The sequence below is a fragment of the Haliaeetus leucocephalus genome, unplaced genomic scaffold (assembly GCF_000737465.1).
Source record: "Haliaeetus leucocephalus isolate CR32 unplaced genomic scaffold, Haliaeetus_leucocephalus-4.0 Scaffold751, whole genome shotgun sequence".
NCBI lineage: Eukaryota > Metazoa > Chordata > Aves > Accipitriformes > Accipitridae > Haliaeetus > Haliaeetus leucocephalus.
This window is the reverse complement of record NW_010973187.1, coordinates 6,818,536-6,844,349: the sequence shown is the minus strand read 5'-3', so window position 1 is coordinate 6,844,349 and position 25,814 is coordinate 6,818,536. Positions and strand designations below refer to the sequence as shown.

At 39.0% G+C, this 25,814-nt stretch overlaps 1 protein-coding gene across 1 annotated transcript in view; it reads right to left on the bottom strand.

Annotated features, from left to right (window-relative positions):
* The window catches only part of RELN (reelin), a 320,676-nt gene that overhangs the window by 95,077 nt on the left and 199,785 nt on the right, over positions 1-25,814 (bottom strand). The window contains exons 13-21 of the mRNA XM_010581098.1: positions 22,774-22,925; positions 19,695-19,807; positions 17,772-17,980; positions 14,644-14,772; positions 13,396-13,505; positions 10,381-10,447; positions 9,201-9,434; positions 8,456-8,617; positions 3,338-3,574 (exon numbers count right to left, since the gene is read on the bottom strand). Coding sequence (XP_010579400.1) covers positions 3,338-3,574; positions 8,456-8,617; positions 9,201-9,434; positions 10,381-10,447; positions 13,396-13,505; positions 14,644-14,772; positions 17,772-17,980; positions 19,695-19,807; positions 22,774-22,925 — 1,413 coding nt within the window. The remainder of the gene's footprint in view (positions 1-3,337; positions 3,575-8,455; positions 8,618-9,200; positions 9,435-10,380; positions 10,448-13,395; positions 13,506-14,643; positions 14,773-17,771; positions 17,981-19,694; positions 19,808-22,773; positions 22,926-25,814) is intronic.

The window sequence follows — 25,814 nt, the reverse complement described above, 5'->3', positions numbered from 1 at the left end:
CCAGAGTTACCATGTTTTCGTGGCTGGTACTTTCAGGAATACTGAAAAACCACATGGATGTAGCTGGTTTTGTAAAGCTGCATTGACCGAGAATATTGACGTGATGGGCAAATGCTCACGCTAGCCCCAGCTTTGCTTCCATCAAAGGCAGGAGACATTTATGTCTTTTTACATCACATCATACCTATTTTGCTAAATAATTCCTAAATGTATTACTATATTTTAATTAACTCAATTACCTGAAAGAAACTTTCTGCACATTAGAGAGTAATAATCAATCTAAAAGACAAAACATTTTATAAACACAGGTGAACTATCAAGCTGATGTAGAGCAACTGTATTACATTGCTCCATGAGGATAGTTCATTACGAGGCAGATTTACAGTCTTACCCCAGGCTGCTCTAGGGACAGTGGGACACTCTATTGTCCACTACATTGAGTTAAATCATAATGTCATAATCTGACTGAAGACAGTTTAATTACAGAACGTTATTTTATTGTGTCCAGATTGTCCTGGTTTCAGCTGGGATAGAGTTAACTGTCTTCCTAGTAGCTGGTACAGTGCTGTGTTTTGAGTTCAGTATGTGAAGAATGTTGATAACACTGATGTTTTCAGTTGTTGCTCAGTAGTGTTTAGACTATAGTCAAGGATTTTTCAGCTTCTCATGCCCAGCCAGGGCACCTGACCCAAACTGGCCAACAGTGTATTCCATACCATGGGACGTCCCATCTAGTTTAGGAACTGGGAAGTGGGGGGGCAGGGAATCACTGCTCGGGGACTGGCTGGGGGTCGATCAGCGGGGGGTGAGCAATTGCCCTGCGCATCATTTGTACATTCCAATCCTTTTATTACTACTGTTGTCATTTCATTAGTGTTATCATTATCATTATTAGTTTCTTCTTTTCTGTTCTATTAAACTGTTCTTATCTCAACCCAGGAGTTTTACTTCTTTTCCTGATTTTCTCCCCCATCCCACTGGATGGGGGGGGGAGTGAGTGAGCGGCTGCGTGGTGCTTAGTTGCTGGCTGGGGTTAAACCACGACACAGATGAATATTTAAAAAAAAACAAAAAGCGTTAGCATCCTTATCAATACTTAAATGCATTTCAGCAGGTGGTTGTAAGTAGTCTGTAACGCTCCAGAGGCATTTGGGTCAAAACCTTGCCTGTGTATGAGCATTTTGGAGTAGTGATGAGTTAATGTACATCATCAAACATTTAATTTTAAAAGTGTTCTGGAGTCCTTTCAGTATACTCAACACACTTGCTGTAATAAAGTCTAAGAACCAATCTGAAACTGCATGTTGACAACTATGATCAAATAAAGTGACTGTTCCAGATATAGACGATCATAAAACACTCAAAAATCACCTTTGCTCAAAACGTATGCATATAAACATACCCCTCTTTTCTAAATGAAGCCAGGTATAGAAAAGAACAACCTTCCTCTTCAATAAAAATAAAAATCACCCTCCTCAGTTTTAAGTTTTTGCCAATTTTAAGGACAAATATTTCAGATTTACAGATTCTGAGGCAGAAACAGAGGCCTAATAGACAATTAAAGGCAATTCAGTGAAAACGGGCCTGGGGATGACACCCTGTAAAATGATTTATAGCATATTTACCATAGTCCTACTAATGAAAAAGCTGTTTTCAGACTTTTCTCAAGAGGATGGTGTCAGTGCTACTGCAAACTATGCTCATAGAAAGTCATGAGTTAGAAAATGAGAACCAAATGGACTCACAGCTGGGAAAAGCCAACAATAATTAATTTAACTAGCAGCCATTTGTACAGAATTTGTGTAAGTTTAAAAATTTCCCTTGAGAGAAACAAGGTCAGTGAAGGATAGAGTTCATGTCTTCTAGTGAAAATGAAAAATACTTACACATAAATAGTAAGGAAATATTGCAAAGCTTTGATACTTTATTTGATGCATTAAAAGTTCGACATTTACACTATGACTGAGCACTACAAATCTTAGCCAATATATGGGATGGAGAATTTAGCTTAGCGTTTATTATTTCGATTCTGATTTAGAGTTATAGGAGGAAAATAGAGGAACCTCTGCTATCTTAAATAACCTGCCCCCTGACCCCCCCATAAACTGGTCTTACAAGAACAGAAGGAAAACAATGTCATTAAAGGGCTTTCATTCCAACTCTTTGATGAAGAAGATGCAGTTTGAGCCTAACATGTTGTTTCATTTTAATGAGCAGCGAGTACCTTCTTTGTCCTTATTAAAGTGGTTAATGGTGCTTCTACTGCCTCATTATCACCACTAGAACACATTCAGTGTTGTTCCTACTGCTAAGCCACCTCCTTTTAGTTTGACAGATGATCAGAAAGTCAAATCAGATTGCTCAGAGATAGTTGTTAATAAAATTGCAACACTGTTTCTCTGAGTGTCCATGGGGATGCTAAAATTGTTTATATTTTCTTGAGGTTTTCTATAATTACTGTGATTGTACCTTCTCCAAATAAATACATCTATGCTGATTAAAGCTGTACTGGGTTTATATGTTGATCAGACTAGCATGAAACTTACTTGGTTTTAATCAAAACACAGAGATTAAATTGAGCTTCCTTTGTACTAATTCCAAATGTTACACTTATGTACTCCAGCACTTAATTTTTGTGAAGCAGGTTAACGTTTTACTAAAAAAGCTTATTTTTACACCTTTGTAACAGAATTTTCTTTCTCTTTGTTTGTCACTTCTTTTTCTTTTCTTGCCTTTTTTTTGCTTTGGGGCAGGTGATGTTTTCTTGCTTTTGTTTCTAAATACACAGCACATTTTGGGCATAATCGCAATATGTCATAATGCTGATCACAGTGTAAATGGCTAAATGGATATAATACCAGACAAAATAACTACAAATAACTAATGTCATTCTACCAACATTCTGCTGCCTTTCCTTTTTGGAGTGTAATCTAACGGCTATGTAAACAGATCTGAACATCACTTACAAAATATTCAGGGCCTGTGCTTAACAGATTAATTCATAACCTGTACACCCATATTAACCTGACTGTATCTTAAGCCAAGATTATGAAAATCTTCTAAATTGTTTCTATTAGGATATTCTTTAAATGTTTTGTGGGGTAAGAATGCTACATTCAAGGTTCCCATCAAACATAAATCTCTGTGCAAGGGGGTGTAAAAACTTACTGCTAATTGCAATTAGATTAGCAACTGTATTTTTGTCCATAATGTGAGGATGAGACAATTACTCTGAAGAGCTGCCAGAAAGACTCATTTGCAGAAATCACTTGGTTCTTAGCAGGATGAATAGACAAAGAAAACAAAAGTAAAACAGAAACGAATATGTGTTTCTCACCAAAGAGTCCAGTCATGTCCACAGTAGGGCTGAACATTTCCCAAGTAGAATCCCAGAGACTGTGTGACTTCCACTAGGTTGGTGAAGTCCAGACTGATGCTATTGAAAAGCACAGAGGTCATGATGATTTCATCGATCGCCCACACATCTTCACCTTGAGAAGAGTGATACGGTTGCCACCATCTGAACTGAATGCCGATCTGCCTTGCATCTTCAGGCAGCTCCACTGAAATTATTCTGGAAAACAAACCAAAACTATTATTGAAAGTTGTCCTGATTTTGGCTGGGATAGAGTTAATTTTCTTTCTAGTAGCTGGTATAGTGTTATGTTTTGGATTTAGTAGGAGACCAATGTTGATAACACACTGATATTTTCAGTTGTTGCTAAGTAGTGTTTATACCAAGTCAAGGATTTTTCAGCTTCTCATGCCCAGCCAGCAAGAAGGCTGGAGGGGCACAAGAAGTTGGGAAGGAACACAGCCAGGACAGCTGATCCAAACTGGCCAAAGGGGTATTCCAGACCATGTGACGTCATGCCCAGTATATAAACTGGGGAGAGTTGGCCTGGAGGGGGAGATCACTGCTTGAGAACTAACTGGGCATTGGTCAGCGAGTGGTGAGCAATTGCATAGTCCATCACTTGTTTTGTATATTTCATTTCTTTTATTATTATTGTCATTTTATGATTGCTATTATTATCATTATTATTTTCTTCCTTTCTGTTCTATTAAACTGTTCAACCCATGAGTTTTACCTTTTTTTTTTCCCCCAATTCTCTCCCCTGTCCCACTGGGTGTGGGGGAAGTAAGTGAGTGGCTGCATGGTACTTAGTTGCTGGCTGGGGGTAAACCACGACAAAAGTTTTGCTGTTTGTATTAATTCCATAGGGATGTATTTTATCATTATTTTTTCTTACTGACCCTAAAAATCATGGGTTAAATTCAGCCCACAAATACCTTAGCATCTACTGGTACAGCTTCTACCAGTGACAGGGGCAGGGGAATCATTAGTTCTCTTGGTAGTCAATGTATTTACTGAAAGACAGCCATGTGTAAAAGCCAAAAAGAGTTTCCACCAGTTTTGTAAATTTTGCTGCTACTGTGGACTTCTCTGTAAATTTAAAGGTGCTCTTCCTTGCCAGAAGAAACCAGAATGCCCTCCATTTGAAGCCCAGGAGCTTGGACTGGCAAAGGGATGATCAGCTGACAAGGACTTATGAATTCCAGCTCCATTTTCGCAGACTCAGTGGATTTTATCCTGATCTGAAGACATGCATCTTTTTAACATCTGTGCTTGTTTCTGCACAGCACTGACATCATGCCTGTGTTGCTCTTGTCCTAGAAGAACCCACTCCTGTAAATTGCCACATTCAAGTGGAAAAGGTTCAGCTTGTCAGGCAGTGTGATTATGTGTAGTCTTTTACGGCAAACACTTCTCTTCTGTAGTTGCATAGAGATGCAACTGGAGGTGAGTCCCAGGCTCTTCTCCTGGTATGCAAGGTCACCTGATTTGTCATGGCAGCTATGACAACAAACCTGTAATTGACAAACTGCAAAGAAAATTAAGAGTAATATCTAATTTCCAGGAGCAATTATCATACACAGCAGCAGGGAGCACGCATTAATTGCCACAGCAACAACACCTTCTTGAAAGCTCCATAAATCACCACGACCATGGTGCCCCATGCAACGCACGTGAGCTGTGAAACAGACTGGCAACAGGGACATTCGTCTCCATCGGTGTACAGTTACTTGCTGGCAAAAGGGGTTTTGGCAAGCTCATCATGTAGCTGATGTTCTTCTTTCTCTCTTAGAGGAAATGTGGATAAAATAACAAATCAGGTAAACCGGAAACATCATTTTATCCTTTAGCACGAAGTTTTTTCCAGATTTAAGGCTTTCTAAGCTGCCTGTTACAATGTTTTGTTCTGTGCATATGAAACAGCGAAGTGCTCTTAGTGCAAAACCACACTCTTAAAAATGACTTGCTAAACTGACCATGTGAAGAGTATACTTATAACACTGTTGTTTAATGTCACATTGATTTTAGAGAAGAATATGTTAATCCATTAGCAAGAAAAAAATCAAATGGCTTGGCTAAACAGGTGGGAAGCACTCAGAAAGTCCTGGCTGGCATTTCTAGGAGCTGCTTTCTGCCAGCTGTAGGCTGCAGAGCAGTGTCGAGGGACAGCCAGAGGTGACCACTGCCGTGTCCCCATGGCAAGGGACCAGCAGTGCGCACACTTTATGTATGATGGATACGTTTCTTTTGCCACTCAAATAAACATGCTTGAATGACTTCATACCCTTCTAAGAGAAAGATCAAGCCCTATTACTCTCTGGCATGTGAATAAATTACAAGGACTTTCTTTCTACCAAGGGTTCCCTAATAAGCAGCAACTCTATGACTTTTGGGGTCAATTTTTATAGGCACAAATGACACTAAATAGCTACTGATGCTAAAAGGAACCGATGATTTTGTCTTCCATGGTTCAGTAGGGTGAACCTGAGGAAAGCCGGTACCCTGGCTAGGAGGAGCACTATATCCAGCATATGCTGTGAAGCACTTGGCACTTGTGTGAGCTAATGCTAGCTAATGCTCTGTTATAATCCTGGGCATATTTCTCTGCTGGTGGCTGTCTCTGATGCCTGCATCTTCCCTTTCACTTTTAACTCTCATAAGCTTACCCACGTGGACACTAATTCTCACTGACAGTAATCTACAGAAAATCCTAAATCATGACATACACCACTGATACACCTATTGGATGTTAAAATATTTAACACATGTTAAAATAAATTTATCATCCCAGGGGATTAAGCAAACACAATTTTAAAACGTTGGTGTAAACCACCATCTATGGCACATACATTTAGTATGCAGAACCTGACTACATCTCCAGTTATAACAGCTTCTCCTGTCTGGCTTTGATTTGTTGGAGATAGATGGAGAGGGAGGGGGATTCTTGCTAATGACTTTTCTGCTGCAGAGAAGAAAAGTGTTCCTACTAACATTACCAGCTACCATTAGATTTCTTAAAAACCAGCTGGGAGACCTTTGCTCTGATCTCATTCTTTCAAGCTATGCGCATACCTAATATTGAAAAGCCACCGCTGTTCTGCTCAGAAGAAAAATGCAGCTGTCAAATGTTAGCAGATTAAATGCACCTTTTCAGCAGAACATTAAATGTGTAATTATTTTTTGTATGACTGAAGATTAATTAAATTTCTGGTTACAGATTGATTACCAAACTTTGCAGCAGTCCATCTATGTTACCAAAAATGCTGATATTTTCAGACAACATAATATGAAAAGGTGAAGCTTTCTTCATGTTCTTCATCATAATTACTGCCAGCATTATCTTCAGATTTGTATGTCTGTCATTTTTATATCTACCCAGAGTGGACTATACATATCCCATGGCAAAACCTTTCTAACCTGTGTATGTTGTGCTTAGCTCTTTGCCCTGTCAGAACAACAGAAATTGTGTTTCATACTTAATCTCAAAAAGCAAAAAAAGGTCTCTGGCATCAATATAATTTACTACATTTATATCTTAAACTTCATTAAAATCAGTCACTGGAATGTGTATTTTCCTTTTTGTTATAAAAATTTCATAGTGCTATATATTAAAAACCTTTAGGGAAATAGAATTCCTACAGCTGTAATCTTGAATCTAAGAATTAGAAACAGGGCCATATAAAATATATATGTGACTACAATAAAGGACAGGAAAGGAAATTGTGAAGAAGGCTTATGTGTGTTCCAGCTTGTAGGATCTTTCTTTTGGAAACATTTAAAACTTCAGAAATTAAAGTCCATATGCCAAATACAGTCATTCCTCTCAGATTTTTCAATATTTCTTACAGGTCCTGGGAAATAGATTTAATGTTACAAGTTTTTTTCCATTAGGATATTCTTAATCACATTTTGTATATTGTATATTTTGTACTGAGTTATTAACAAGATGAGGAAATCTAGTATATTTTTTTAAATGCACTGATCTGAGCTCAATAAATACAAATAATCAAAGTTATACATAGTTAAAGTGACATGCAGACTATCTACCTGGGGTTGACTCAGGCCCTATCCTGGAACTGCATGGAGGAGTAGAGAAGAGGATGCAGGGCAATACCTAGTGCAAAGCCGTCCCTGGGCAGGAATGGACCAGCTGGGACGGGACGCGTGATGCCACTGTCGGCTCTGCCTCTCATGCCCCCTTGCAGAGCATCTCATTTCATTGGGATTTATTGGCTCTATTGGCAGAACCCCATGAAGGCGGATGGGTTTGAGTGGGTTTGCACAGAGCCAGCCCAGATTGTTCTGGGCTTGCGGTACAGGTATGCTCATGGAGACTCCTGATTTTGCATTGCTTTACGAAAATCGGTGGATGGTCTCACAAATGTAACAGTAAAGAATACCTTCTTCTCTAAATACATCAGATACATTCCTCTCTAATCTGGTGCCAAACATAGATGCTGCTAGATGAGACAAGCGCTTTGTTCAGCTTCTTCATGATTTGTACAATTCCCAGGCACAGTCACCAGCAGGTCCTCCCAGGGCACCGAATCCAACCCACAGGCACAGGCACAAAGTCATGTAATCCCCCTCACAATGGGAGCAGGTGCAATTTCCCTGCTGACCTGGAGAGACCCTCACAGTTGGATTTTGTCTCAGCTGTCCTGCGCTGCCTACAAACTCCTAATCCCAGAGGATGGTGTAGTGAAGGTATCTATGGCTTCAAAGCTACAAACAATTTATGTTAATTTTTCTTTACAAGTGACTGCTTCCACGGGAAGAGACATGCCCCTATTTCCCACAAGTACATTTCTACCCCTCATCCCACACTGCTTCAGCTTGTTCTGTCACATCACCTGAGACTCAAATGCCATTAAATCCATGTGTTCATTTTTATAGAAGCAGGCAAAAATGGGAAGTGCCCAGAACAGCTGCAAAATTTTAAGGAAAAGTGATAACTTTTCAGTGTGAAGTAAAATCTTCATTCCACTCACTCCCATACCATGTGGGCAGATGTGCTTACTCTCTGCATTGCAGTGACTACCACTACCAGCATTAACTGCATGTAGATAACACTCCTTGTAATATTTATGCATATACCTTGGCTCATGGTAGTTGAGATAAGAATAGTGTTCCAGTAGTTTCCAGGTAATCCCATTGTCGTAGGAGTAATGCAGCAGCACTCCTTCCCCAGGCTGGTCTGGTGCTTTGCAGGTACTCAGTACCGACTTGCTGCCCAGGCGTAGTGTGAACTGCAGGAACCTGGATCAGAATTACACAAATATTTATAGGGTACCATTTGCATAGTGTTTTTTTTTTTCTCCTAACCAGGTTGTTTTCAGATCTTTTCAATCTAGACAAATTTTGATAAATATCGGTTATGGGGTTTTGTACGTGCAATTTGTTTTTACTGTCAAGTAATGCAATGTGGCACACATAGTTAAAAAATGCCAATCATTACAGCATTTAATTATTTATTAGGCACTGAAGGGGAGGGAGAGATAGTGAATGGATCTAATCAGCTGCCACAAGCTGTCAAATAAACACAACCTTATAAATAATTAATTAGCACTTGGCTTTGACACTCAGGTTTGATATTAACATTTCATATTTTCCATCCTTGCTGTACAACAACTTCCCTCCAGTCTGTTTTGGGCTCTGTTGTTTACAAAGCAGGAGGAGAAAAAGCAAGGCTATGAAATCACCATTAAAATATGGAACGAGGAATTTTTAAAAAACTTCTCTTCCTGCTAAAACAATCAGCTTAATAATACACAAGGTCATAGCTGGAAGGGAAGGGGTTCCCCTATTTCTTTGCCTCACTTTACTGCTCTTTTCCTCTCACCTGGACTGGGAGCTGTCAAGGAAGGAGGTGATAAGCTGGCGCCTCCCATCCTTGTTGAAGACCAGGGCCTTGCCACTGGCCAGGACCCCACAGCCGAAGCTGACCTCAGCCCCCCGGATGGAGTAAAAATTGTGGTAGGAAGAGAGGCGGGAGCTGGCAAAGCTCTCAGAGATGAACACGGGAAAGGTCTGCGATGCCATTTCACATGCTGGCCCTGAAAAGCCGGGGTCGCACCTGCGGGTGAGGAAGATTGAACAGTGTAATTAATGACCCATCTTCTCCTGTGGTTGGTTGGCAGACCAACACAGTGGTTGCAGTTGTTCATGAACTGAAGATGCCTACAAAGTCCCTCTCAAATGTAAGGACCAAGAACCTCTTTAAACTTTATTTACCTATTACATAGCCAATGACTTTCTTTTAGGTAGTACTTACTTTTCCAATTTTAAAAAATCACAGTTGTGAACACCCCACCAATCTACACATAAAAAGCAATACAGAAATATTTTTATTCATTTTTTGGAACAAAAATACTGCTGACATAATTTACAGTTGTTCATATATAAAATGATTAATTTGCTTTTATCTGTAGCATGTCACATGTGATTAGAAGAAATTGAGTAACAGAACAGAATGCCCTGTGGGTCACATTCTTGTTAATACCTAAAAATAGTTACACCAATATTTTGAATGTGCTTACTGGTTTTGAGTAAGTACCTTTACTTTTTAGGCTGGAACCCTTTTAACAAGCCTGACTTTCAGAAAAAAGTGGAGTGCTGACCTTCTGTCCTTGAGGTCTGTTAGGCTACAGGATATTAGAACTATGAAAACTGTGATTCTTTCCCAAAATTTAATATAAAAGTGATACAGTCCCAAATCACCTCTAAAACCAGTATATAGCATGCATCACTGACATTTCAGCGTGCTCTGTAGCACATTTTAAGGTGAACTGGAAGCTAGACTCTCTCCCAAAAGAAAATTATTAAAAAAATATTAAATATGCTGCCGTTTAGAAAGATTGATCTTTAGCTCTCCAGTGAGTTTTATGCATTCTGAGGACTATGCTAGTTTTATATTGTCATCTCAAAAAGCAAGGGCTGAAATGAAAATCACTTCAACTTTCAGATCATCAAGTGAACTATGTGACAGAAATTGAATAAAAGTACTGAATTATAACTCTTACTTGCAGCCATTTCTAGTACACTGTCCTCGCCCTGAGCAGAATTTGAGGCAAGCTGGACCAATATAAACTGCAGAGAAAAGAAATCAGTTGAATGAAGGGTTATGTTATGTGATAAACAGAATATAAAGAATACAAGAAAGTATATAGGCCTGATCATACCATTAGTGTATTTATCTTAATCCCACTAGCTGCAAGAGGTCTACAAAAGGGTAAAATGCATTTGACTGTGTCAAGGATAGCTGGGGACAATTTATTATTTAATAGGTAATGTCTATCTGTGGCTTGAGACACCAGTGATGTTTTAAATAATGTACCTGATTTTTCTAAGACTGTGAATGAGATCAGATGATTTGCTATGCATTGACCATTTTCTTGCCTTCCCTTTTCTTCATCTTATTTCAGAGACATATTCCTATATATATATATATATATATATCATCTCAGTACATTCCAATAGCAATCTTGTAGATTTAAAAAATATGCTGCTGCTTCTCTCACTGAAATGCACATACTTAACTGCACTGGACTTAATTGGAATTAGAACCTGCCCTGATATGTCTTAAGTAACTATTAAGTATGATACACTTTCACAGATTGTTTCAAATGGAATAAAACTCAAATCATATGCGCTCAAAAATACTCCAGACTTGTTTGTTTTACTCTTTTACTTCATCTTCTTCCAATGACTCCTAATTGACAGTGTTGATAATTTGTGAAAAAAATGAAGGATGGAAAGATGAGCAAATCTCAGTATAATCTACATCTCATTGCACTACTATAAACAAAAGCATTAATCTGGGTATAGATCAAATGCATTAATCTGGGTGTAGCCCAAAGCACAACTTGTGGGCAATGTTCTTTCAATACAATATGATAAACAGACCTTAACCAAGAATAGTGTCATCTTTTCTGTTGAAGAATGACTATTACTTGTAGTTATCCACTTGCACTGTGGCTTTTGGAATGTCATCCAAATAGCCACCAATTTGAAATCATCTGTAACAAGCACTACTTATTCCCTCTCCTAGTTTTATGATGCCCGTCACAGCAGTGTGTCAGTACTCCCTGGCAGATACACTCTAAATCCCTGTTAGCTACTCCCTGTAACTAACTCCCCATCAGATTTCATGCGATTTCTAGATTTTCTCACTTTTCAGGGTGGAAAAATACTGTTCTGTTTGATTTATTTGTGTCTTTTGAGGTCTTTTTGAGAGGGTGGTAAAAGTAGAAGGGTTAAAGATGCAATGATGTCGTTCAAAATTGAAAAAGCTTTATGGAAACTGGCAGTTTTCCAGTGTTTCTAAAAGATGGCCAGCTTCCAGATTTCATTTAAAACTTAATTTACATAAGGAACAGTTGTGAAGCTAGAAGTCAAGAGTGCTGAATCCTTGAAAATCTTCCCTTCTTCAAGAATTTGAGTTCTGTTCCAATATTTATAAGTCTTTCCCTACAATACAGTGTAAAGCTTGAGTTGCGCTAGTATCTAACAAAGGAGGCATGCAAAACCTCAGAAACATGTTCATCTTTAAGACTTGATTCCCATATCATGGTTCTACACCTCAAACAAATTTCGGAGCAGGCAGATAGTTGGTAAAACTTCTTTTGAGATGGTACACACTGGAGCATGCAGCATCCTTTGATGGAATTGTATTTTGTTCTACAAGCAAAGGTAGTGCAGATATATGAATCGTCCAGTGATTTTCAAAATCTTGTTTTGTTCTGTTGTAAAGAATTTGGACCCTTGGATTGATTTCATCTTACTCTTCTTTCTGTGAATATCTATGTGTGTCTCCAACACTTACAGTCTGCATTTTGTTAGGTAGCAAGTCATCTTTGCAGATACTCATAGACATCTTCTTATGTTTATATACCTAAATTTTCCCTTCATTTTACTTTCTTTTTGATGTCTCTAAAGACAAGCATTAATACTCTATCCAGAATGTCAAGATGATGCTACTTCCCATTAATACGATTAAGAGAATAATTTTCATTACTTTTTGTGAAAAACTTCCATTTGTGGCATTACCTTAACAGCTTCAAGGATTTTCTTTTCAATACTAGGCATTAATCCATTTTAATAATTTTGCAAAATGTAACTATTTACCATTCCCGGGCTCCATATCAAACCTTACTGGGAATCACTACAAAATTTCATGGGCAATTGTACATCACTGTAATCTTTAAATTACATACTTCACACATCTAACAAAACAAATTCTGGATGTAGTTTACTTAGTCCCAAATCATTTAGGGCTAATAAGCAAGCTAAAAAAATATGCACCTTCTCATAGTTAGCCCTTTCAATCATGCTTATTTCTGCATTTCATACATTGTATTTATTATATCCTGTGTTGCTAAAATCTTTTTCTGTGCTTTAAAGTTATTTCCTTTCAAGACTGGCCCTGGTTGTCCTCTGCACTAAGTTTTATAATCATATGAGTCAATATAAGCTCCTCCCAGTTCTCCACATCCATTTAAGAACAGGTTAGTGAAAAATAATTTCCTAAAAGAAGAACAGTTCCCTGAGACAGATGGTACTTTCCCCCTGAAGGTACTGTAAACAATGTAAAAGTTTTGTCAGTGTTTTGGTAGCAGCATTGCTTTATGATGGTCTTCTATGTCCAGAAGGAAAAATATGTCCCAGATGCTGTAACTATTGCTTAGTCTGGTGCAGTACATGTCCTTAATAGTGCCGTGTAGTACCTATTTATGTAAGTAGAACTAAGCAGTTAGAGGAAATGTTATATTAAGCCCTTGCCAGCAATATGTTTTCCTGGAAAGTATTCAATTAAAAGGAAAAAAAAAAAAGGGTACTCTACTAGGCTATTGTCTTTTCAAATAACAGAATTCTACTCTAGCTTCAAAATGCACCTGTTACCAAGTGCAGATAAGAAGAAAAGGAATTTAACAAACTGAAAATCCTTTGACTTTTGATTGCGGAAAATATATTTACTTGAAGCAGCACATAAAAATTTACTCTTCTGATGTATCATGATCATGTATAAGAATACTAACTATTATCGATTGCCCACATATTTCCAAGGATTGGTCCTGTTTGTCTCCATCGAATCCTGGTGTCACTTGTTAATGCAGCATTGGGAAGGGGAATAGTTATTCGGTTCCACCTGAAATACATATAACACAAATGCTAGCATTTTACATTGATAGTCGTTAAGCAACTGTATGCTTTACAGATGTGTTTACTTATACTGGAAGCTTTGTGAGAATTTTTAATTCTAAAATCTGCTCAAATGAAGCAGTGAAGTTACTGCAGCTTTGGAAAATACAAATGAAAAAAAGAACATGGCCCATGACATTTTCATACAATATGAATGTTAATTATTACACCATAAAACCCAGCCATTTTTTTCCCCTGCAAAGACCTTAACCTGCTTCGCTGTAGTTACTTCTCCATCACAATGAATATCTCCTAAATTGCATACTGAGTTAAACCTTTTGGTATGACTGAATTCTTTGGTGGAAACCCTTGGGGTGAGAAGAGGGGCACAGAGAATTTGGCCTGCTGTGGTCTGGGCCAACATTCTTATATCATCCACGGGGGCTAGACTTCCTATGCACACCGGGGGTCATGGTCCCTATGAAAATGGTACAGGAATGGCAGGGTCACCAGCATAGCAATGCTTCAACTACACTTACTTCTCATAGTCATACCCACTGCTCTGAAGTGTCTGTGGAAGTTGGGATACAGAAGGATACACAGTGATGGGATTTGCACTATGCAACAAGATGTCACAGTTCATTTTATGGTCAGAACAGTACCAAAGAGACTTAATAAAGAGAAGAGTTGATATAAGAAAGTGACACTAACAACCATCTCCATCTGCAGAAGTACAGAGGATGTGCTTCATTGTAACCCAATATTGGGATTCCAAGTGAGTAAAGGTACCTGAGGATGTAAATATGGCTTTGACTGATGGTTCCTCTGACTAAGAAGAAAACTTTTGTGGCTTTGACAAAGTATAACTTTTCTTCTAATTACCAGCATGCTGTCCACAGGGTTTTTTTTTTTTGTAATTTATCTTTAGCATCAGAAAAATAATATTATACCAGAGAAGCAGCCCCATATATTTCAAATTTCATTACTGGGCAGCCAGGGAGACCAGAACACTCCTGCCTTGCCCTCCTCAGCTATTCAAAAATGAAAGATGACACAGGGTTGTGTGCTTTGCTGCTTTCTTCTGTCACCTATAATTCACTTCTCTAATCTTGCATCCCAGTTAGCTTTGCAGAGAACACTCTCACCCGCTGTAATTTTCAGAGGCGTAGATGGTGCTGTGGGGGAGGTGAGGCCCAGCACATATCTCAGGCAAACACTCGGTATGGAGCAGGGACCAAGAGCGACCATGGTTGGTTGAAAACTCCAAGCTGATGCTTATAACACAGTGAAGGAAAGAAAGGAGAAAGACACTGTGAGCCTACCTGGCATAGATATCAATGTAGAAGTACCAACACTGAGAAACCACCAAATCTGCCATTCCTAATAACTGATGCTGAAGCATGAAATAATTTTAAGTAGACTTTGAATACAACAAATCCTGAAAATACAAACTTGAAACAAATCTGAGTGTTTAAAAACCAAAAGGGTAGTCTGCAGACTGAGGATTGTTTAAACACCTAATCCTTGTTTGGCCACCATCTAGCTAGTGTTTTTATGCTGCTGCTGCTAAGTGAGTTGTTGTTACTCTCATATTTCAGCTAGAAATGGTTTAAAAAATAATGAGGAGAAAACTTGGATTAATCAGAGCTAGACAGCATCATGTGAGCACAGGACACTTACAACTGCCAGCTGCTAACCTTTACATCTTCAGAAGGTGGTAAAAGACCACTAGTTATTCATGCATTGGCTGGCTCTTCCTTTCTGTTGCTGATAAATATCAACTTCACTGGACTCCTCAGTCATCTGACTCCTTCACCCATTGTGCCTAAATGGAGATCAGAAAAGCACTAAAACGGCCAGCCCCCACTGAGGACTGCAGAGGGTGGAGAGGACCTGGGGAAGGGCACCCTTCAGAGAGTGCCCAGCCATAGTGGTCTTTGGAGGCTTCCTCCCACCTCACAGAGCCTGGAGCGCTCAGTAGTGAATTTTTACGAATTTTGTGACATAACCATATGTGAAAACTCCAGATTTGCTTGGAAAAAGGCTGCTGTTCTCTGGTTTCATGGACTAGTAGTAAAGCAAACCATCCATGTACAGATAGTTTAGAAACTCTATGAGACCATCCACTGAATCTATGTCAATGAGTTAATAAACCCATTCTCCCAAAAGTTCATTGACAAGTTCAATTTTCAAAAAGCTACTATTAGAAATTTTTCCTTCCCTATTACACTGCATATTTTTAAAAAAACACATTGTTTACAATTTAGGAGTGTAAGGAAAGCCTTAGCTGTCTTGCATTCTGAAGAGCTTGAAAAAGTAATAGGGAAAGTGCTTGATTTATTATGGATTTAGTATTTTACTGAAATACTCTTGTAATTTTCTCCATATAATTAGCTTGTAATATTCTGTTTTATTTTAAGTAATGTCAGTGGAACATTATAAAAGTCATAATTCATCACCTCAATACTAAATTATTGGATTATAACTTTTCCTTTTCATTATAATTTGCTGACAATATTACTTTATTTAAATGTACCATCACTGTGATCTTGTGTGTATTAAAACGGTTTATAGAGGTTTTGACTAATTTATTTCAGATTTAACTATAGTGATACCTTGGAGGGTCATATTTACTGCATATATTCAGTGCGAGTCTCTCACATTTGCAGTAATGAAAGCATTATGAATAATGCTGTACACCAGGAGATGGGAAATGCTGCCGTATTTGGGAATAACAAATAGGGAAAATGGGGACCTAGAGCTTCTTTTGTTATGAAGAAGCTCACTTCTGCTTCAGAAATAGTATACACAAAGGAAGAATATTAATCTTTCAAAATACGTACTAATCCCCATCAGATAACAGACTGAGACAGAGACTTTATATAACACGTATTTACAGGCTAGGAGTGTTTACAGGCAAAATTTTCACTTTCCATGGAGAAGAATGTTGCTGCTTTCCCTTCCTATCAAATTTAAGTGCAATGCCTTGATTTTTGCTGCCCCTTGAATTCTGCTGCCCTGCATGGCTGCTAGGACTGTCAGTGCTAATGCAGCTTTTTCCAGTTGGAAGTAGGTGCCATGGGACATGGATGTGAAAGCATCTACATCTTACTTTAAACTCTTGACTCTGGAAAAATATAAAGTAACTCAATCCTCGTAAAATATCAGGATGAACAGCCTCACACGTACATAAGGAAAAAGGAACAGCGGACAGTTTGGGTCCCCTATTTGAAGAAGGATGTTAAGAAACTGGAGAAGTGGAACAGAGGATGACCAAGATGTCCCTGGCCTCAAGCATCGAGCTAGGAGAGGCTGAGGAGCAAGCTTGCTCAGCCTGGTGAGGAGGGATGACCTACGGCAGCCTGTGATGGTGCAGAGGGCACTCACAAGGAAGGCAGAGCCAAACTCTCCTCAGTACTGGCAAGCACAGTAGAAAGGGCAATGGCCGTAAGGACATGGCTTCAGAGTTTTGTACTGGATGTTAGGAAACACTTTTTCACTTGAGCAGGTCATGCAGAGAGGTAGCACAATAACCATCCATGGCGATTTTCAAGTCATAGATAGGCAAAGCCATGGCTGACCTGACCTATGCTGGTAACAACCCCACCTGCAGCAGCAGGTTTCACTAGATGACCTGTGAAGGTCCCTTCCAACCAACAGTTCTATGATTCTACACAATATGGAGCAGCAAATGACTCCCTTCTTTCCCTTTCCCTCTCCCTTAACTCCATGGAAAAAATCATGTTGAATGTCCCAGTGAAGTGAAGCCAGCAGAAGAGTTCTGTGGTTGGTCTACAGACAGTGAGGTCCTCACACTGATGGTCATTAAGATGAGGACCGTTTATCACCAGTCTTACAAGAATTAGATACTCTTGTGGCATTAGTAATCTCTGGGAGGTCAGCAGGGCAGGTTTCTGCCACTGCCTTTAATACTTTCCACCATACACAGTATTAAGAGGTAAATCTCATATCCATTAGAAACTGAAGCAAAAGTTGCTCTGAAATCATGAGCATATCTCAGAATAATGGACTAAGAAAACCAAGTTTTGACCTGGAAAGCAATTTAATAGACTCCTTATTGCATGTGAGATGATATATAAACCTGGGCCTGTGGAGATCAGGAGAAACATTAGCTTTTGAGCAGCTTATATTTGTCATTATTAATTGGCTTCATTCTTTCTGAGAAAAAATAATTCCAAATACTCATGTAGATGTTATAAACCAAAATGTACTAAAAAGCTAATAATCAAAAGAGAGATCTTGCCAGTTGTACCTGTTACCAGGTTGGTAAGTTCCACAACCCAAATTTATGGAAAACTGGATCATGTGAGTCACTGTGGAAGGGAGCACTGGAAGGACGTGGAAGTAATCCACAGCCCAGACATTCCTGTTGTGGCCTTGGTGACTCTTTTGCTTCAGGCAAAATTTCGTTGCGGGAGTCTGCAGGTCCGGACTAATGACAACAGAAACCAAAGATGGAACCTTTAAAAGAAATTAAATCAAGCTTAAATAAAACAAATAATATTAACAAAGATCACAAGGTATTGTTTAACATAGAAAAGCAACTTCAAATGTGCTGAACCAAATATGTGCTTTTCTCTCTCCTTGCTTCATTTCTGTTAACTTTTTTAGCCACCTTTTTCCACAGAAGACCCCAAATAATAGCTATGCACATAATTTTATACTATGTGCATAGCTATTAACACTCTGGATACCAGTGCTGCTTATCGCTTTAGTGGGATTGGATTGTTTGGTTGTAAAGACACTGCAGAAAAGACTGTACCTTCTATGTTCTGAAAAATACTAGCTTATTTTGTCAGTGCTCAGTTGGTAATGGAAGATGATATTTGTCCTGGAGCCTTTCAGCTCAGAGAAGCAAACACAGGGTAATGGCATGTCTAGTCTGAATACGTGAGAATGGAGTAACAGCATGAGTTCACAGGCGTATGTAGGGAGGATGTTATGTTGTTGAAATAAATGAAATCACTGCTTTATGAAGCCTTTGTCCTAAAGCAACGTAATTAGACCTTCATTATGTCAAAAGAGGATGTCAGCTTTCAAACTGCTTGTTTTAAAAAAAACTCCACAATGAATGCAGTGTAATTTCAGATCCTATCTCTCCCTGAGTTCCCCGATTAATTTTTTATTATTTTGCAATTACAGTTTCCTTAGTTTTAAAAAAGGTCTACCCGTCTTTCACACAGAAGCAGGCAAGGAGGGAAGCCACGCACAATGAAACAATGCAAGTGACTAAACCAAACTCAGGCCAAACCCTACTGTAAACATTTGCTCTCTGAATGCTAGAGTTACAGTGAAAATGCACAGAGACCTCTACTTGAAATCAGCTGCATCTTTACCACCAAATTTCCCACACACTGTGTAAGCATACTGCATTTCAATCTCTAGCACATCCATGTGTATACGTATTACGTATCAATTTTTGCTGTCTTGTTTACAGCAGCAGAATAGGGACACCTCAGGACTGGGTTACTCAGGGTAGGCATGGCCTAAGTGCTTCCTTGCTCTAGACAGGAAGGATCCTAACAGCAAGCTCGAGGTCCTCATTGTCCTGCCTGAGGGTGGTTGGAAGGAGGCTGCGCTATCGGCAGAGGAGACGCTGCCTGCGCACACTGCCAGCAACTGCCTCCTATGGCCGAGTTCAAGCCTGCATCACTGCAGACATTCTAAGAGGGCACACAACTGTATTTTAAAATGGAAAGAAAAAGTGTAAAATGTGAAATTCCCCGCACTAGGTGTGGGAAAGACATCCAGGCATTTCCGAGTCACTCTCCTCCCAGCCACTGATCCCACCATGACTGACCCTCTCAGGATGTACCTCCTGAGTATCAAACAGTGGCTAGCAGGAGCTTGAGTGGAGACATGAGTAATTATTTGTGAGGAGATACGATCACTAAAGTTTTCAGCTGATCGCTGAAAATTTTTGCCCATTGCCCGTTTGCCTGTTATCCTAGCACTAGCCAATGCCGCAGTCCTGCTCGGGGTTGAGTAATCAGGAATAACTGCAGAGCCGTGCTGCAAAGGCTTCCTATCACTGCGAGATCTGCGCATGATTTATGTGCTTGGGAAGGTCATGTTTGACTGTCCCTATGGAATTCAACATACAACGTTGTTGTGATGGCTTGAAAATAGATTGATCTATCCATCCCATCCACCTACTTTGTTTAAGATGACTTACCTTGTAAGCAGCATAGGTCAGGGTATCAAGAGGTATGTGTTCCCTCCTGCCTTCAATCTTGGCATAAAGAGTGACATCATTTTCATGGGATTCTCCAGAATCACAAGTTCCCCCTGTACAACACACATATGTGGGGGAAAAAAATTAATTGAAGCCCTTGCTATTGGAAAGTGGAATCAGCCATAATTATGAAAATACTTACAACCAGACGCCATTTAACTTAGGATATGAAACAAAAGAACACCAGCCCTAAGGACACAGTGTTTAAGAACTATTTGACTAGGTACACCATGCCAGAGATCAAGAGGGTTGACAATTACGAAAACCTCAGGTACCTCTCTTAATCAGTTTATCAAAATTATTTTAGTAGAAAACGCTGTGCCCAAAGCAATACTTCTACCTGTATGCTTTAAATCCTATTTACATAGAAATGCTCTGCTTTTTGCATTCTCATCAGTAAACTGTTATTTAGTACTCAGACTCTGTGCAGCCACACACATCAGATGTGAGAACCTCTTAAATACTTCTCAGCCGCTGGTTTGGCAGCTAAGAACTTGTTCTTAGTAGGAAACGAGGAAGACTTCTGTGTACCTTATTTGTTGTGCTGCTGCTTCTACTGTCTACACTATATCCTAAAAGGAATGGATGGAGTCTATTGTATCACACAGAACATGTCTGACATGGTTGCCTCGCTGGAATGTGGCAGCATTTGAAATATCTTCATATCAGTAGAACCCAAAACACTTATTAATCTTCACCAAAAGAGAAGATGTACTGGCAAATATGAGCATTAAGTTCTGCATTATGGTTACGAGATGGACATCATCACACTAGTTTGATGTTCTGGAAAAAAGTTTTTAAAGCAAAGCATCTGTATTTGAAACAGGAAACATCATTTCCCTGTACAGTATGGGTACTGCAGGTATTAAAAAAAAACCCAAAACAACGGAAAAAACAGGATGAGGAAGCTTTTTTGAAAAGTCTGTAAAGTTGAAAGGTTGCATATATGAAACACTTTCTCTGCTTTTTTCACTACAGATGGCCAGTTCTTGGAATGGACTAGGCAAAGCAATCCTGAGAACTAGATAAGACATGAATCTTTGATGCATATTATACTGTAATAAGGAACATGCATGTGTCCTTTCAAATCCTCTGCTTGCCTGAATATTTAAACTATTATTTATTTAATTTACAAGTACGTACAGAATACATTTTTCAAGTGAGGTCCCACTATACGCTGTGTCTGAATGTGCTGACAACTTCTCCCCTAAGTTCAGAAGGTTGAGCAAATTTCTTTCCTGTTTCTCTTGCAGGTGTTGTAATGCCTGGAAGAACTGGGAAAAAGCATCCTCTTTTTCCTGTGCTTTATTGGTAATTCATGTAACACAGAGGAGATGTGCGACAATATAGGACAACAACATGAGGTCTTCCACTCATTAAATAAAGTGTGTTTTTTCTTCTTGATTCAGAAGGTTGCTTGTGCAGGTCACAAGTTTAGTCTCTGCTTCTTCCTTTATTATTCTATTATTCTCTACTTTTAAGCAAAAATCCTCACCTCCTCTAAACATGGTGTTGAGAGAATAACCTCATGCAATTGCCTTTAAGTGCAAAATAAGAGTTCTGGAAAAACACTGTGAGGTATTGAATGATAATCACCATGTTTATAGGGATTTTGGTCTGTTGCAATACCGAAATAGTGGAGTTGCACTGACAACAACAGTGGGTAGAGGAAGTGACAGGACAGGTTTGTTCTTGGCTGCTTTCTTAGCCGTAGTAAATGACTGAGGTTGGACTTTGTCCCAGCAGGGGAGGTCCACAGATGATGCTAACACCACATCAGTGCTTTTCATGAGGGATACCACGTGTAGGCCATACCTCCTCCAAGACTGTAGCACACTATAGCACACTCTGTGTGCATCTCACTGTGCACCAATACATTAGCAGAGGAAAATGTTTATGAATATAGTAAGAGCTTTTGAGCAGAAACTATTCTAGTGGTTCAACCAGGTAAGGCTGTCCCACCTCTGTGCTACTCCTATCTCATCCTAATGGTTTAACGCCAGGGTCTACATGGATATGACTGTGGGAGGATATGACAGGTACCTATAAATCCTCTATGGTGTGGTAAGGATGACAAAGATACAACTATCTCTTCTAATGAAGGAGTAAGGGCCACTGAGTGAAATTAGATGATAGAAGACAAGAAGATTCTTCTTCACGTGAAGAATTGTTAAACTATGGAGCTGTGGGCACAACAGGCAGGTTCAGTTGATTAAATGCTAGTACCAAGGATCATTTCAGACACCACAGAGGGGCCTGCCTCCCCTACCTGCTACTCCGGCAGGCTGTGACTCTCCCCCACGTCCTGCCTTATATCTCCCAGCCTTGTGCTGATGTCTCAGATATGGCTGGACACCTCAAGTGGCAACAATAACATGTGCTTGGGTAACAAACCTGCCTGAGGACTGAACAAGAGTGAACCCACACCTATGTGTGCACCAGGTGCTTAAGTTTCCTTTACATCAAAGGAGATCCAACCCATGCAGTCAGTGGAGTAAAGGGAGCTGCTCAGCTGGTGTAGCACAGCTGTCTCACCATGAGCTGAATGGGGTTTTGCAGCAATGGTACTGATCACATCTCCTCTAAATAGAAAGGAACTTTAGACACTGATCTTACATGTAACTTCTATATTAAACTGTTTTAACCTGGAGCTAAATGTTTGTATCAGCCAAAAAAATGGCTGCATAAATCCATGGAAGAAAAGCCCACCAAGGGCTACTAAACCCAGAGTGCCCTGGCTGATTCAGAAAGTTTTTCATCTGCAAGTCAGTGTCATCTGGGAGAATATTTTTGGGAGGCCTATTTACGTGCCCACCGTGTTTGTACACCTGTGTGGTCATCCAGAAGGGTAGACTCCCGTCTGACCAACAGTGGTCAGTCTTACATCCTCATGGGCATCACAGTCACAAATCAGAGCTATCCTCTTCTGAGGAGTATTTAAAATAGTTCTAGGCACACCGCACAATTTAAATCTCACATGCTTCACATGTTGTATTACATTAGGAATATATATACTCACCCATACTGAAATAAAATCTTAGGTTCCCATAACCTGTAGTATCCATGTATGGAGTGCATATTTTTCTTTCTCCGTCTCTGAGAAATACCATAGCTGAGCCAGATTCCAGTGTCCCACATTCAGTACCAATGACGGCTCCAAATATGTCCCACCTGGAAAGGTCAACAATGTGCAGTGGCATGTTACTGATAAAACTCATACAAAACATGTTCTAGGAGCTCATTTGTACATACAAAAGTAGCTGCTTCTACTCTTACAGAGGAGAACAAAACACAGTGTTTCAAATATGATTCCTATGACATTACTTACATATTCAATACTGGCTTTTAAACTCAGTTGGCTCAAATAAAGCAAAGTTAATGTAAATATTTTAAATAAATTGGCAGAAAAGCATGAATTATTAAAAAAATGAGGCTTTTAATGAATGTTATTAAATATTTAGTGTAGCATTGTTCTATCATCTTCATTATTTTTCTGGCATAAAATGTTTAAAATATAACTGCATTCTGTTTCATTTTGCATAATATAAGGTTTATAGATCAATGAAACTTGAAAAGGCACATGTCCACCATATCTGCTATACAGTCATTAAATATGTAGGTAATAGCTGAAAATGTTCTCTTTTCATCTTTTTGAGCATTTAGGGTAACTGTTTTTAACTAACACATGAACAGAGTATGAAAAAAGACTGCTGTGTTTCTAATATGTGATGATACGATCTTTCTCAGTTTTTCTGTACAACATTTTATCTTATTTTTATTCAGTGATAATTAAAAGAGCTGTTGCAGAATTTTTCAATTAAATATTTTTTACTAAAAATATGTTTTCATCATGAAAGCGTTGGTTTCTTCAAAACTTGATTAAAATATTTTGGAAGATTAGAAACTGTTAAAAACTTGTACATTATTTTGGTCTGATACATTATTATCCATGTTGAAATCCTAATTAATTCATAATAAAGTATTTCAAAATTATAAGGCTGATAAAACAATGAAATTATTTAGAATCACTAAATCCTGATAATCCAATCATTTAACTAGCCAGCTTGATTCAGGATGAATGAGAAAACATTGAAGTTCGGAAACCTTTGTGGGAAGGCAGAGCCTTTTCCTGTCCCCCTCCAGCAGAAAGAATCTCTAGCAGCTATGTGCCATATGACAATTTCAAAAACTGCCATTTTGAGAACTTAACAGTCTATTTATCAGTTTAACCATTCCAACTATTTAAAAATGTATTTCTAGGATCTTCTTAAAAGCTGCCAGTTTCCCTATTGACCTAAGCTGTGACAGATCAGCAATGTGCCTGTTTAGAAATCCTGCTTTAAAACTGTCAGTCTTTTATACAGGAATTAGTGAGCTTCACATCACTGAAAAGCTTTATGATATAAATAAAAATATTTTAATGGAAGCATAGTTTAACCTAACCCTAATTCGTCGTGCAGACTTTTTAAAGGTAATGTGCAATATAATCAAAATACAATTTTGAAAATGGGTCTCTTGGGCTGAATGCAAGTACAAAATTAAACAGTTGTGCCTACTTTAACTTACATGACAAAATCTCACAATGCTCCATTGATCTTTTGTATGCTCTATTTAGCTCAATTAAAACACTCTCTGCACTGACCCACAAAACAACTTGGGGTCATGAATGATGCAGATCATGGATGTTTCCAGGGATCCTCTCCTTTTAGGTATCATTAGAAATGAAAACCAGAAAGTTCTACAACGTTAAAAAAACCTGGCACTTTAATAGAAATGCATCAACACACTGTCTGTAAGGACAAATGGAGAAGAAATCTGGGTGATGGCATGACAGAGATGTGGACATTCTTGATTTAACATTACATTTGAATTAATTTATCCCTCACAAGACTCTTGAAATTCTTCTTTACAAACTAGGTGATAGAACGATATATGGATCTAAACTAGATCAAGTGGACATGGAGGTCCAAAGCAGCAATGTACCTGCTAGAGGCAGAGGCAGCCTGATGCGGGGATCTGTCCACTTTTAGGATCAGGCCCTAATTTATCAATTAAAGAAAAGCAGAATGACAGTGGGAAAACACGTGGTACTAACAACAGCAACCCCCATCCATGTAGCCTACTGCTTTAGGTGGGACATGCAAAAAGTACCAATCAACTGCTTATTAAAAAGCAATGATAAGCTCCTCTGCCCTCACTCTTGAGCTCTTTCAGCTGTCTCACCTTCGAGAACATTTGGTGCAGAGGAAGGTGGTGATGACCCCTACATGTGACCCTCCTTTTGCTCTCCCTTATCAGGGATGCTTTTGCCTTTCCTTTGAGAGCTGACAGGCTCCAGCTGACATTACAAATGGGAGCCTGAGAAGCTCCTGCAAGCTCTGTCTCGGGTATAAAGTGTTTCTGTGGCTATCTGAATACAGTAAAACAGTATTTCAAATATAGTTCAAATAGCATTCAAAAATATTTCTCTAAGAAGGTATTAAGGAAGCTCATATATTTGCAGTTGTGTACAATTCTCAAAGCAAAGCCCCACAGAAATGTTGCAAAGAGGGACAGTGGTGGTGACAATTTTATACCATGGGGATGTAGTCCATAAATCACCCGAATTCAGTGTGTATTCACGGCTGCATGCAATTTAAACCTCCATTCTTATAGCAACAACTGAAAGAAGGAAGTTTTTAATATAGAATAAAATTTGAAAAGAAAAAAATTAAAAAGCCAAACCAAACCAAACCAAAAAAACCGGAAGAATTGTGAGGCCTTGGGCTGGCCGCTTAGTGCCTCAGAAAACAAAATTACCCCCTGCTAGGGTAGGCTGTCACACCATCAAGATTTTACATGCAGGGGGGCAGATCAGGTCCTGATTCCTGGGACTGCACGCAGGATGAGAGAGCAAAATGCATCTGCCGGCTGCACCCTGCCTTGCTCCTAGCTGGGAGCAGTGGCACCTGCAGATTGGAGCTAGACACTGTGTGCCAGTGAAAATGTAATATTCCTAATTCAGAAGAAATTGTGCATTTCCTAACCAGGGTGGTAACTGGCCCAACTTAGCTTAACTAA